The following is a 16112-nucleotide window of genomic DNA, read 5'->3' on the forward strand; positions in this document are numbered from 1 at the left end:
CTCATGTGTTACGTAATTAAGGATTTTTTGGGGTCAAAAGTCCAAAACTTTGCTCACCTATATCTCCAAAAGAAAAAATATTTTGAAATGCAGTATAAAAGAAAAGATGCTCAAAATGATGTCCTTAACAACATGCAGCCTAAAAAATTTGGTTCAGCGGCCCCAATAAGGAGATAAGGGACCGGCCCCTAAAATATTCTTTCTGAGATATCTCAAGAATGGTAACGGATTTCTGAACACTTGTTGAACAAAATGTCTTTATAATCAAATGACCTTTCATTTGATACCATGAAAAAGGGGCTGGCCCCTAATATTAGGGACCTAGAGGGCTCTAAAGTCTTTTTCCTATAGTTCTTTACCGAGGGGTATTTCGTAATAGATTATAGAAGCAAATATGTTTATCTTACAGTTATGTAGCCTAACATTATAATGATTTTTCTCATGTGTTACGTAATTAAGGATTTTTAGGGGCAAAAGTCGAAAAATTTGATAACCTATATCTCAAAAAGAAAAAATATTTTGAAATGCAGTATAAAAGAAAAGATGCTCAAAATAATGTACCTAATAACATGCAACCTTACAATTTTTGTTCGGCGGCCCCAATAAGGAGATAAGGTGCGGCCCCTAAAATATTCTTTCTGAAATATCTCAAGAACGGTGACGAATTTCTAAACACCTGAAACAAAATAGTATCAGGCACTTAAAATGAAGATCCTCTTTTCCTGTTTTAAATCATGTATAGCTGTTAAATAGCAAAATCAAGATCGAACATAAATCTCAATTTCTAAAATCAGACGGAAGACCTCCTCGTTGCTCGCAACGAGATCGTGTCTAGTTATTATTATTTTTTCCCCTTTTTTTGTGCACGCGATTTCTCAGAAACGGCTCGGCCGATCTCAATCAAATTTTAGGATGTGATAGATAGTGGTCTGAACTTGGTTGGAAATTTTTTGTATTGATGACGTCACATCCGTTTTTGAGATATTGAGATTTTTCTAACTTTTATATGGGTATTTTGTCTTCTGTTGTTCTCCTAAATATAAGAGATATTGAGCTCAAATTTTTACGGTAGGTAGAGGAAAGATTGAAGTTTTGCATGATTGTTGTTTTGTATGTTTAGCACTACTGGCGCCAAAGCTTGCTATGGCTCGAAAATTGACATTAAAAAAGCGTCGTGAAATTTGTGTTTTTCTCTCTTTATCTCTTTTCTGGAAAATATTTTGTTAAAACATGTAATGTAAAAAAGGTTTATATTTACAAGACCTTTCTGCTGATATCAAGAAAAAGGGGCTGGCCCCTAATATTAGGGACCTAAGAGGCTCTAAACTCTTTTACCCATAACTCTTTACCGAGGGATATTTTGTAATAAATTATAGAAGCAAATATGTTTATCTTACAGTTATGAAGCCAAGCAGTATAACGATTTTCTCATATGTTACGTAATTAGGGGTTTCTAGGGGTCAAAAGTCCAAACCTTTGATCACCTATATCTCAAAAAGGAAAAATATTTCGAAATGTAGTATAAAAGAAAAGATGCTCAAAATAATGTACTTAACAACATGCAACCTAAAAAATTTGGTTCAGCGGCCCCATTATGGAGATAAGGGACCGGCCCCTAAAACGTTCTTTCTCAGATATCTCAAGAATGGTAACGAATTTCTGAACACTTGTTAAACGAAATGTCTTTATAATCAAATGACCTTTCATTTGATACCAAGAAAAAGGGGCTATCCCCTAATATTAGGGACCTAAAGGGCTCTAATTTCTTTTACCCATAACTCTTTACCGAGGGATTTTTATAATAAATTATAGAAGCAAATGTGTTTATCTTATAGTTCTGTATTCAAGCAATGTAATGATTTTATCATGTGTTACGTAATTAAGGGTTTTTAGGGGCCAAAAGTCAAAAAATTTGATCACCCTTATCTCAGAAAGGAAAAATATTTTGTAATGCTGTATAAAAGAAAAGTTGTTCAAAATGATGTTCTCAACAAATTGCAACCGTCAAAATTTCGTTGAACGGCCCCTTAAAGGAGATAAGGGACCGGCCCCTAAAACCTTCTTTCTCATCTGTCTCCAAAACGGTAACGAATTACTAAACATGTGTTGAACAAAATTTGTTTAGAATTTAATTAACTTTCATTCCATATCAAGAAAAAGGGGCTGGCCCCTAATAAAAGAGGACCAAAGGGCTCTAAAGTCTTCAATCTGTAGCCTTTTACTGAGAAATATTTTGTGAAATGTTATAGAAGCAAGTGTGGTTATCTTATAGTTATATATTCAAGCAATGTAATGATTTTATCATGTGTTACGTAATTAAGGGTTTTTAGCGGCCAAAAATTTTCTAAGCACTTGCTGACAAAATGTGTTCAGAATTAAATGTCCTTTCATTTGAATCCAAGAAAAAGGGACTTACCCCTTAAATTAGGGGATCAAAGAGCTCTAAAATCTTTTTTCTATAGCCCTATAATGAGAGCCATTTTGTGAAAGGTTATTAAAGCTAGATTAGGTTAAAAAAGCAAGAGAACTTATACAAAAACAATACAATAAAGCATTAGTACTTCACTCCTTTTCCATAACATGTTTGCTGTCGAAAATCAAAGTCGATGATGTCATATTTCATTCTAAAAATCGAACGGAAGACCTCCTCGTTGCTCGCAACGAGATCGTGTCTAGTGTATTCTTATGTTTATAGTCACGTCCCGTTTATAACCAGATGATTTTATTGTCATGACGCATGTTGATAAGCATTGCAGTGCTAGAAAAGATCCTAAAGAAGTGTTTGTATATGAGATATAAACATACATCAATTTGTGAACCCCTTGTGAGGCCCAAGAATCGTCCAAGGGCTAGAGTCTAATCAATTTTAAAGAATCAGCAATGTGTCAAAATCCTTGCATATAAGTAAAACCATATGTGATAACATTTTATTTTTTTAGAATAATTAAAATATTGTCCTTGTACAATTGGATCCCAAATGTGGCACCACCCTTCTCCTTAAAATTTTGATTTTAATAAATTTAAATCTACACTATCTGAGGCTGTTTTTACGAAAGTTACAGCTTTTCTATGTAAATGTTTTTTTTTAGAATAAGATTTTTAATAATTCCTAGATAAAAATTGGCACCCTCCCCACACGCTGTGTTTCCATCGAAACCCCCAGGGATCATGATTTTCACAACTTGGAATCTACACTACCTGAGGATGCTTCCACTTAACTTTCAGCTTGTTTAGCCAAAAAAGAAGATTTTCGTTTAGATTTCAAATTGTTTAATTAATATATTCCTATGTAAAAATTAAACATTCATCTTGGCCACACCCTACCCCCAGGGCTCATGAGTTTTACAACATTACATCATCAACACTACCTGGGGATGCTTCCACACAAGTTACAACTTTCCTGGCTGATTGGAAGGTTTTCTAAAGACTTTATATATATATATATTCCTATATAAAAATATCCACACCCCCCCACCATTTTTGCCCTTTCTTACCCCCGGGGCATGATTTTCACACATTTTGATATACACTACCTAAGGATGCTTCCACTTATTTTTCAGCTTTCCTGGCAGATATGTGTCTGAGAAAAAGATATTTAAAGACTGTTTTCTTTAATATTCCTATGTAAAATTTCAACCCATCATTGTAGTCCCACCCTACTTCCGAGGGTAATTATTTTTACAATTTTAAATCTACACTACCTGAAGATGCTTCCGCATAAGCTTCGGTTTTCTTGGTTGATTGCTTTTTGAGACGAAGATCTTTAAAATATTAATTCTTTATAGCGAGCGCAGCGAGGCGGCGCGAAGCGCCGCTCGCGTAGCGAGCTCCATAGACAACGTGTACGAACGGAGGAAATTCGAGTTGAAATCTGCACATTGTTCAAAGAAAGTTTTATGAGGCCACGTGAAAACATTCTACTATCCCAGTGATCCTTTGCGGTGCATAGCAACATGGTGGAACAGAAAGTGTTTCTACGGAAAATTCTTACCTCTACATCGCGTACATCATTTCCATTTAACAATAAAAAAATTCCTTCTAAAAACATTACAGTAAACAACACATAAGCTTACGTAAAAAGACTGAACTTTTGCTGACATATGACGTCATTTCCTTCTCCGAATTTGTCCGACAATTTACGAAAACTGTCGAGCGCAAAAGAATGTTAACTATGACGTCACAAAGATCTCGCGTTTTAATTTCCCGCGATACATTTAGAGGTGGATCAAGCATATGTACTGGATCATGTAGGAAGTACTCAGTATCAGTGTTAACATCTTCGCTAGCCAAGGGTGACGATCCACGGTGTTTCTCTATTCATAGAATAGAGAAACACCGTGGATCGTCAGCCTTGGCTAGCGAAGAAGATGGAGGGTGACGATCCATAGAATAGAGAAACACCGTGGATCGTCAGCCTTGGCTAGCGAAGATGCAGTGTTAACGGTGACTCTTTGGCTGATAAGTTTTGTTTCGATGATTTTTTTTTTTGCTTAGTAAATACACATGCAAGTTCCATGCTAAATTTATTGTCATATTGATCCAATCATATATGCATACGTTAGGTAGGTGCACGACAAAAAATTATTAAGAAAGAAAAGTCTAATCGTTATTAGATCTACGTGCAGCCACGTCATTTTGTAATGAATAGATAAATGAAAAGAATTAAACTGTTAAAATATCTACCGGTACATGTATTTGTTATATAGTTGCATATGTGGTCAAATAATATTGGATATCACACACTAAGAAAGGGGTGAGGGCACATGTCTACAACGCTTATATAGCGTACAAAAATTAAAAAGATTTAAAACAAAATTAATGTCACTGAGAAAAATAATTAAAACACGGGTTACAACAAGGAACAAAATGAGAAATAACAAACAAAATTTATTTTTACTGATTTTAATGATCATTATTAAAAGGTAAAAAAAAGATAAAACATAATTGTATCTACATAAAAAAACGGCGTTGTGTTTATCAAAATATTTTAATACAATGTAAGTCTGTTTAACATTTTATTAATGCTCAGTGGTAGTTTGTTTAAGTGTATAAGACTAGGAAGGGGCCATTGGAATAAAAGTTTGATAATTTCGGGTTCCTTGCGGTGGTAAAAGTTTTCGAGACAAAGCCAAAGTTTTTTGGTTAGGGCAAGTCCACGGGTTGCATTTAACAATGCTGACAGATGTGTGGTTCCTTCTGCGCTCGCCCCAACGGTCACACCGTAAAACATATTACACTACTGTAATAAAAAAAATCTGAGAGTATAAAAAAAAACCCGATGAAACCCCGAATGGCATTTATTGAGGGTACTGGGGAAACCCTGATAGACTATGATGTCTGCACTGAAGGTACTGAGGAATACCATGAGAGACCATGATGTCTCCACTCAAGGTACTAAGGGACCATGAGGTTTGCACTGAGGGTACTAAGGAAGCCCTGAGAGACCATGAGGTTGGCACTGAGGGTACTGAAGAAACCCTAAGAGACCCTGAGGTCACTTTTAGTAGAAAAACGATCTAAATTATTCGATGAAAAGAAAATTATAAACGATAAAATTAATTTTTATAATGATCATTTATATTTTTATTTTGTTAAAATTTCTTTTTAGCAACTCTGAGATAAAGTAAGAAAAAGAAATCATGTTTGGGTATGAGCCTTATTATATTGTTTGATTATATTAAGGTTTTATTTTCAAACAAAACGCTTCATTTTTTGTTAAAACTACAACTTTTTTTTTCTACAATAATCATGCATAAAAAGAAATAAGTAATTTAAGGATGTTGGATCCTGCGATCAAAAGTCTATAAGTTTTTTTCTAAAGTATTCTTTTAACATCTACACACATATCTAAACCAAAATTCAAAACAAAATTTTGGGGTCTATATGCTCCTTTCGCTGCTACTGTATATCTAATATGACCTTTCTGCACTGAAAGTGCAAATTGCACATAAATCGCTTTTCCCTCTATAATTCTTTATCGAAATGAACCATAGTATCAAATACAAATTTACATTATTTAGAATTAATAAAATTAAAATTATCATAATGAAAAAGTTTGCAATTTCTTCACCTTATTGATATTTTGACCTTTTTGCACTAAAAATATACTATTTTTATTCATAAACGATTCAACATGCAATTAAATAATTTAAAAGTCTCAAACCTTTTCTCAAATTATGACAGACTTGTCAAAAGAAACTTAAATATTCAGAAACTAAAACCAAAAGTATGTGTCTATAATGTAAATTTTGAGATATGGCATGAAATAAGCTAATTTTAGGGGAAAATTGGAGTTGATTTTTTCTTTACTTTTATGAAGTATCACTTTAACATGCCAATTTATGTCGATAGAAATATTGAAATATTGTTGAAATATGTTTTTTGAAACAAAAAGAAGATATCCCAATGCATAAACTATCTGAAAATTTGGTCTGCACGGAAAAAAGAAAGTTAAAATTACGGTACTCTAAAACAACTGAGTTATGAAAAATGTTCATTTTATTCTTGAAAACCTTTCGCCACAAAATATAGTCCCTTACTACACTTTCTAAATATGGAATTTTTCCTTCACTATTTTATTCGATATAGTATAGTTGGCATTGTAAAAAAGGAATTTACAAGTAGAATTCATATATGACACAGAATTTCCAGACTAGAGGTGACCCAAAATGGCTACCCAAAATAAGAGGATCGAACCTCTTTAAATAATAACAGTTATTTCAATTTGACATCTGATTAAAATAGAACTTCCACAATACTGTTTTTCTTTAACGCTGCATATAACTTCTACTAAAACCGTTGTGTATATCAATTGTTAATTCTTTTCTTTGGCAATGATCAGAAAAACACTGGAACTAAAATAGAATATACAAGATATACGAGGGTTGTTCGGAAATTATTGAGAAAACTCGAATATTTCCCTTAATTAGTGACGAATTTTGGTGAAAATTGGCATAAACATTATAAAGTTACAAATATAAAGATACCCCAACAAGTAATTAAAGAAAATATTTAAAATCTTGTTTACAAAGGAGTGGTCGGGATACCCGGCGCAGGCATGAAATCGGAGACTGAAAGACTTAAACATCCACTTTTTAAGTGTCCGTAGACTTACAGTTAATCACAGGTGCTTGAGGAAGGGATCGCCCCCCCCCCTGCCCTTCCACCCTCTCCAGTATATAGATATATAGACCCCCGGGGCTTTAATTTTCTTTTCTTTTTTTATTAAATTATCCTTTTATGACATATTTCTAATTTTATTTATTCATCCATTGCCCAAAATTACATAAAATAAACATTTTAAAAAAATACAGACCCTCTGTACAAATAATACAAGAAGGTTGCTAACTTCGTCCATCTAGAACCAACGGAAGTAATGGTTTATCGCAAGAAAGATAACTCGTAACATATATATTTTTTTTAATTTTCTCTTATATGTCTTCCATTGTAATACATTTAGTATGAGTGCCTTCTTTTAGATTGTCCAGTACCAAATACGATAAAAAAGTTTTCAGTTCTTCGCGGCCTGATTAGAATTCATCAATGTATACCCTTGCATATGTGTATGACAACTTGATGTGTGTTATATCAAATGTACCTCCCAATGCATGCATTGTAGTTTACTATGCTTACTTTACAGTACAATATTATGTAAGTAGTGCCAGTTTGGGAGGGTAACAGTTGAAATTGACACCCCGAGAAAACCATTGTAAACCGACGCAAAACGGAGGTTGACTATGGTTTTTGACGGGTGTCGATTTCAACTGTTATCCTCCCAAACAGGCACTGTTTATTTTATTATACTGAATGTCAATTTTAAAGAAAACTTAACTGCTTTTCTATTGAAATGACTTGAATTCTACGGCGAACCGTACGCACATCATTTACGCGCATGTAACAATTCGTTATGTTACCCGTTGCCAAGTGTGTTGCTAACGCTGAAAGTAATAGAACGGATTATAAATTGCGTCTTAACCAATCAGATTTCAGTACTTAATATGAAAGTATAATAATTATATATGTCATCCATTATTTGTTATAATCATGTTGTTTTATTGTTATAATGCATATGCCCCCCGAGGGCCCTTGATTGGTGAATAAACATGAACATAAACATAGTTCTAATGAATTGTTCGGGTTCGCCATGCAATTTCGTAAATCTCTCGGAGTTATCTTTCTTGCGATAAACCCTCACTTCCGTTCGCTCAAGATGGATCGGTTCAAAACTTGCAAATTGTCGTTGAAAATTGTCCCATTTGCCTAATAAATGTATTTACACGGGCATGGCATGCAGATATTAAATGTAGGGAATTACCAGGCTACGATATGAGGTCACCCTTTTTACTCGTAGATGCAGTTTGATAGTACATTTCAACAAATATTCATCGGCAGTGCCTCTTGGCTGGCAGACTAAGTTAACAACCTTCTTGTATTATACATGTAGAGGGTCTTATCACAGGATGAATGACCATCTTTAAGTCCTCCTTAAAGATAGCTTAAAGGTGTTTAAAGGTAGCTTAAAGACGATCTTTAAGCCACCTTTAAGCTACCTTTAAGCTATATGTATTGCTTAAAGGTGGCTTAAAGAAAGCGTAAAGATGGCTTAAAGGCAGCTTAAAGACTATCTTTAAGTCACCTTTAAGCCACCTTTAAGGACAACTTATAGGTCCTTAATGTCCAAACTTCTTTAAGCCACCTTTAAGCCACCTTTAAGCTACCTTTAAGCCACCTTTAAGCCATTAAAAAATTTTTAATTCAATGTTGTGCTTAATTTCCAACAAAATGTATTAACTTTATGAAAGAAATGGTATTAAAACGGTTTTTGTTCTAGAAAGAAAAATGAAAAAAAACAAAAAAAAAAACGACCACTGCGAGAATTGAACCCGGGACCCTTAGTTTACTAGCATCACTACACATCCTCTGCGCCACGGCAACTTACATATACACGAGCGTTTTTATATCCTATATATCAGTGGATATTGAATCATTGTATTGAATGTGTTTACTTGAAAAGATTTTGACAAACCATTCAGTTTGTAACAATCAATTATATCTAATTTATAAATTACATGCATGCATGTATTTAGAATGAAATACGGAACTTGGTCTTCAGTGAACAAAAATATATTATTAAATACCTAAATGGAAACCGTTAGGTTCACTATAGTAGGCTTTCTGACATGTAGTTAATAAATTTAAACCGAGTAGATATACGTTCATCTTATTTATAGCTATAAAAATGTAAGAAAGAAAATGAAATCATTTCTTTTATTAAATGCATTGATACTATTAGGGTATTTGTTCAATTTCCCGCAATTTCCAGGTTTTCATGATCGTGGCGCCGTTCCAATATGTTTAAATATTTACATGTAATTGTATGTACATGATTTATAAACTATCAATTCTATAACAAACAAAATTACCAATTACCGTGACGTATTTACTGCATGTGGAAATTGCAAATGACTTGTACATACAATTGTATGATGTGCCAGGCCGGGTATATTTGACATATTTACCCTTATACATATATTAAAATAATCAACCCCTATTTATGATCACCGGTACATTAATTAATTAGCCTCAATATTTTACTCTTACATACATGTATCGTTAATTTGTAGACGTAACATCTTTGAAACCCAGAGCTAGGAAATAATACTTTGAAAATGAATTACAAATGTAAATTAACTTTTATTCACTAGACTTATCGTATACTCGTACATACTAAAATTCAACGCCTTTAGAAACCCTGACGTGCACCTGGGCACACGACACACCTGTTGTGTATATCTTGTATATTCTGTGTTAGTTCCAGGGGTTTTCTTAAGTTGGACAAACAATAGACTTTAATTAGATATACACAAACATGCACCTGGGCACACGACACAACTGTTGTGTATATCTTGTATATTCTGTGTTAGTTCCAGGGGTTTTCTTAAGTTGTACAAACAATAGACTCTAATTAGATATACACAAACGAACAAAACTATGTCTAGACAAACAAAGCAGTAATATCTTGCCCGATATAACAGAGGCAGTTGAGAGTCTTTTCATCTTTAACATGTATCTAGCAGATCTAGAGTTAGAAATAATGAAAATTGAAAAAAAAATACAAACCTTAAACCGATTAACAAATTAAATCATGCATTTTTGGTTCATTATCTCTATTTTGTTTAATAACCGGATGAACTGAGAGAGAGAGAGAGAGAGAGAGAGAGAGAGAGAGAGAGAGAGAGAGAGAGAGAGAGAGAGAGATTTCACCGATTAATTTATAATAGGAAACAAACATACTATAATTAGTTTTATGCACATATTAAGATACAGAGACTGCGCTCATCCCTACAATAATTTTGAAACCCCCAAAAAATTATAAAGAATTTTATAACGGCAATCTGTGTCCATCGGAGCGGTGCTGATGATAGCGATCTGTGTTTAATGGAGCGACGATTAAAACCACCTGGAACACCCCCCCCCCTTCCTTGGAAATTATATTATCACTCGGATGACCCCCTTCCATCTCTATAAAAGAGCTTTTGCATTTAATATATGTGTTTATTGTTCAGCTTGATCAATATTGACTTAAAGGGAACTTAAAGACAGTGTAAAGGCAGTGTAAAGAGAGCGTAAATGCCACTTAAAGATGCTTAAAGGTGGCTTAAAGAAGTTTGGACATTAAGGACCTATAAGCACTTGCTTAAAGGTGACTTAAAGGCGGCTTAAAGGTCGTATAGCCTTTAAGCTCCTTTAAGTCACCTTTAAGCCACCTTTAAGGACTTGCTTAAAGGTGGTTTTTCGTCCTGTGTATTTAAAAAAAAAAAAATGTTTGTTTTAGGTACTTTTGGACAATGAATGTATAAATTAGATTATGTCCTAAAAGGATAATTAAATTAAAAAAAAACGCCCGGGGGTCTATATACTGGGGAGGGGGTGGAAGGGAAAGGGGGAAGTCGATCCTGTCCTCAAGCACCTGTGCAGTTAATGATAAAAGAAATCAAGTTAAATATGTTCATTCTGCTATTTTTTGCGACTAACTTTTAATCAAGTTTCACTGATGTTCGGGTTGAAATACGGATATGGTACATATGGTATATTTACCAGGCAATAGAAATCTGACAACGACTTTACATTGAATTTTGACGTGAAGGCGGCACAGCAAATATACATCAAATTGGTTGAAATTTCATAAGAAGACATTTTAATGCCTCGCAATTGCTTAAAAAACCATACGATGATAAAGGAGAAAGAGCTTCAATTTATCATATTTTTTCACTGATTGTTTAATTAGAATTAAGGAAAGGGACTAAATATCAAGTACTATTTACACACTCACTGTTGTCAACACTTCAAAAATATGTACAAAATGACTGCAGGAGACTTTCACAGCAATCTATTACTAAATGTAGCATGCGGTATTATTGCCAGTGTTTAAAAATTAAGCATTTCAATATTTATTGATAATTGATTGTCTTGTTTCTGATTCGAAGTCCATGATAAAAAAAAATACTGTGTATGATAGACGATGTACTGTGTCCTTTGTGTACAAGTACAAAATCCATTCTTTTGTTTGTCTGGGATCACGAAAAACCTCGGAACTAACAACCAAGGCTCAGACTATACACGCGACAGAGTGACAGCTGTAAACGGCGGTGAATTGCACCGTAAAACAAATGAGTTTAGGTTGTTTTTGTTTAAATAAAAAGTGATTTCACCCGGGTCCTCTGCATGGAAATCAAATCATAGTAAAGTTTATGATTTTTGAACAAGGACTACAATTATATAATTATTTAGGAAATTTGAACAGCGATCAAAGTCGGTTTATTTCATATTTTGCTCGGGCTTGTAAATGAAATTCTAATTGTAGTGTTCTGTTTCGTTTTCCTTACCAATGGAGAGAGAGAGAGAGAGAGAGAGAGAGAGAGAGAGAGAGAGAGAGAGAGAGAGTATGTACATGGATTTATATAACCTTACATCATTTTACTGTCTAAGCATTATAATACCCATCAGTCAAATATGTTCTGTTAGCTCGACTTAAATCATTAATTAAATGAATAAAAATGAACATTATTATTTATTTTAAAAACATTACATTTTACCGCCGACCTTTATTATGTTTTAGAAGAATACCTTAAATCTTAACGGCCTTATTAATTTTGTTTAAAAATGAATTAAGTAAAAGGTGGAGCCTCTCGCATTTCACATGTTAAACCAGTATACATGTACTATGTACATGTAATAAGTACAGACACGGTCAGCTTTTTAAAAAGCAAGAAAGTCAACCAGCGGAATTTCAATTATAGGACTAAAGTGAAGTTTCCAGAATAACAAAAATATGTGGTTGCACATTTAGTTTGCACTCTTCCTGTTATTACTGTAAAAGATGATATGAAGATAAGAGAGACGCGGTGTACATATAATATATGACTGCACACCTACTTAATACTTAAAAAGTGTAACTTTTCAAACATAGCTCTCTGAATGTCATGGCTTCGTCGCAAACAACTACCAATATATTTTCCTCTACAATCTCACAAAGAGAGTCGGGAATTTATACGCGGACTGTGCGACTCAAGATTCCCTTGACAGTCTTCCAATACATCGATGCGCAGTTTGACCTAGAAACTGACCAGTTTCATAACTTCTGCAAAGTTTTTCTAACAAAAACTCTCTAATTACTTCCCAGATTTTTCTTTTACGCAAGCAAAATTAAAGCTTCACCCGAACCTTATTAGTCAGCCCGCGGACTGACTAAATATATACTTATCCTTTGTGTTTCTGTATTTTTCCTTTACAATTAATTAAAGATGCTGTATAAATGAAGTCTGATCCTATGCAACTGCTTGAGTAAAATCTATATTTATAACAAATAAATGAATTGTTAGTTATGTCTCTATTTATAATTACCACAATTGTTAAATAATTAAAGATCTTAAAAACGTGTTGTATTAAGTGCCGACCTTAGGGTCTCTCAGGGTTTTCTCAGTACCCTCAGTGCCGACCTAAGGACTCTCAGGGCTTCCTCAGTACCCTCAGTGCCGACCTCAGAGTTCCTCAGGGCTTTTGTTCCTTAGTACCCTCAGTGCAAACCTGAGGGTCCCTCAGGGTTTCATCAGTACTCTCAGTGCCGACCTCAGGGTCTCTCAGGGTTTTTTCAGTGCCACTCAGGGTTTCTTCAGGGTTTTTTAATAGTCCCAGTTTTTTTTTTTTCATTACAGTAGTAATATACCTATATAAAAAAAATTGATCCCCCATTGTGACCCAGCCTACCTCTGGGGGTCTTGATTTTCACAACTTTGAATTTTAACTGCCATAGGATGTTGTCAAATAAGTTATAGATTTCCTGGCTGTTTTGTGTCTGAGAAGACGTTTTTAAAGACTTTTTTGTATATATTCTTCAGTAAAAATGCGACCCCCATTATATCCAAACATTATCCCCAGAGGTGATGATTTTACAACTTTGAATCAACACCATCTGAGGATGCTTCCACATAAGTTTCAGCTGGCCAAATGGTACTTGAGAATAAGATTTCTGGAAATTAGATTCCCTTGTAGAAGGGCGTGGTCCTTTTCACAACTTTGAATCATCTACGCATTAAAGTGTTTTGTGTCAAAAATAGTTGTATTGGCCCAGTCGTTCTAGAGAAGATGTTGACAATGTGAAAAGTTTACAAACGGACAGACAGACATACGACAGACCAAAAGTGATCAGAAAAGCATACTTGCGCTTTCAGTTGAGGTGAGATAATACATGTATAAGGTAGTTAGTATTACGTCACTATGAACATATGTGAGTAATCTCCCTGTAACCGCAAATCTTACCTCAAAAGAATCCTGGCATATCATCTTATTTTAAAACATAAACAATCGTATCTATAAAGTGAATTTAGCAAACTCTTGGTTTCATCATCTAACATTCTCTTAAACTGTAATTTTAATTTAAAATTATTCATGTATTTGGCTTTTGCTTCATTTATCATTCATGTTCATTACAGCCATTGGAACAGTTTAATTTTGTCAAGTTTCAATTACATTAAAATCAACATTTTTTCGGTATTGCATCTTCCAAACTAACAGGGGAAATCGATTAAAGATTAAGTATTCTGATAAAACAAAATTGTTAACATGTAAATAAAAAGCGTATAATTATGCGTGATGCCAGTTTATACCACAGAGACTATCATATCCATATACATAATGACTGTGACTATACCGTCATTGTTCGTCATGAAGTAAATAGTGATGTGATGGATACTGTGGATCCTAGTCAGGTTCACCCACCAGGTGGCGGTTTGTTCGTACCATGATACAGCACATTGACCACTATTCATGCTCAGATCAGATTTACGTCCGTCCACAGCGTTACTGGCGTCATATCTGTCGTCACCTGGTATGTATGGATACTGTTGGTATGCTGGTTTATTGAGGGCAACGTTAACTGTCAACAAACACAACGAACATATATATTGCACATATAATAACATATCAACGCACACATCATACACATACATCACACATATATTATCAGATATGGTATAAATAAGATTTATATTTTGATATGATTTCTCAAATAAATTGTTAATTTTATGTATTGGTCCCAATTGTAATTATATAAAATGCAATTCATTCAAAGATTAACAGAAAATCATACAAAGTCTTAATTCACATAAACAACATTTTTTTTTAAAAATTCAATCTGACAGTTATATTGTTTAAACAGTGTACATAAATCCATTTTGAGTGTTACATGTAAATGTATGTACATGTAATAAGGTTATAAAAATATAATCGACAAGCAGTATAGATAGATATCCGTCTTGATTAGAATACTATAGGTTTATAAAAGTATTGAAAGGACTATATATAAGGACTGTATATGATATGGGCCTAAAATGGCCCTCTAAAATGAACAAAATAATTTTACTTATTTTTTGTTGTGGTTTTCATCATACACATATAGATATATGTGATGGGTTTTTTTAAGATTCATTTTGATTCAAATGCCCAAAATTTAGAAATATGAAATCGTAATGAAAATCTTTCCCCGCCCTTTTTGCATTTTAGGCAATTTCTCTTTCAGAAAACATAGAGCGTATGCTTGAACAAACAAAATATTTTAAACAGAGACGTATATACTTAAGGCTAACAAGTGACAACAAAAATCCTTGTTGAAGTTTGCGCTGTATATTCCCCATCCATAAAAAAGATAAGAAAAATGTCAAATTTGGACTGATTTTGATTGAATTATAGAAATAGCGTCACTTTTGACGTCATATACTGCCAGTGCGTGTAATTAAATCAAATAAATAGGTGAAAAATATATTTTACATCAAATTTCTAAAATATAACATAACAATCTATTGTACCAGAAACACTTAAAAAATGTCGAGTTATGGAGTCCAAATTTAACTCATGTCATATATAGTTCTTTATGAAAACTTTTATTCAAAACTATTGCAAAGTTAGTTGACATCATGTGTATGTAATCTTACCATAAGCCTTTGAAATCGCCAAAAGTCTCATGTAAAAAATCACAAATAACATTGTTATAAGCAAACGCATATAATGAAGTTAAAAATCAACTACAATGTACAATAACTGACCGGGATTCCTATTCCGTAGACACTTTAATACAGGAAATTATAGCAGGAAACAAATGTTTAGTAAAATATATCTATGGAGCCCATACATATCATCAGGATGAAATTCAGATATTCTTCAAATCTCATACCATGAACATTAATTGACATTTAAAAAAAAGAAGATCTAATCAACCTATTTTAAAATTAAACTAATTAATACATATTTATTTTAAATAAAAAAAAAATGTGCATCTACATAATGCAAAGCAAAAAAAAAATCTGTCGTCTAAGAATTCTAGAAGAAAAATATATTCAACATATTCAACGTTGACTCAAAATACTTTCAGAACTTCAATCGAGAGAGAGAGAGAGAGAGAGAGAGAGAGAGAGAGAGAGAGGAGAGAGAGCGCTGAGAATTTTAATGAGTACGCTTTATAAGTAATCTAGACTGAAACATATAAGTATCATTTGCAGTGGCCAGTTAAACATTCTGAACGAAAATTAAGCAGACAGATACTCTTCTTGTTCAACTTG

At 33.5% G+C, this 16112-nt stretch overlaps 1 protein-coding gene across 1 annotated transcript in view; it reads right to left on the bottom strand.

Moving 5' to 3' along the window:
• Nucleotides 1–15630, bottom strand: part of LOC136270167 (multiple epidermal growth factor-like domains protein 10) — a 59899-nt gene extending 44269 nt beyond the window's left edge. Inside the window, exons 1-2 of the mRNA XM_066066862.1 lie at nucleotides 15489–15630; nucleotides 14210–14434 (exon numbers count right to left, since the gene is read on the bottom strand). Coding sequence (XP_065922934.1) covers nucleotides 14210–14434; nucleotides 15489–15558 — 295 coding nt within the window. The 5' untranslated portion in view covers nucleotides 15559–15630. The remainder of the gene's footprint in view (nucleotides 1–14209; nucleotides 14435–15488) is intronic.
• Between the last annotated feature and the right edge of the window lie 482 nt (nucleotides 15631–16112).

Source organism: Magallana gigas, chromosome 1 (assembly GCF_963853765.1).
Source record: "Magallana gigas chromosome 1, xbMagGiga1.1, whole genome shotgun sequence".
In the NCBI taxonomy this organism is placed as follows: Eukaryota; Metazoa; Mollusca; class Bivalvia; order Ostreida; family Ostreidae; genus Magallana; species Magallana gigas.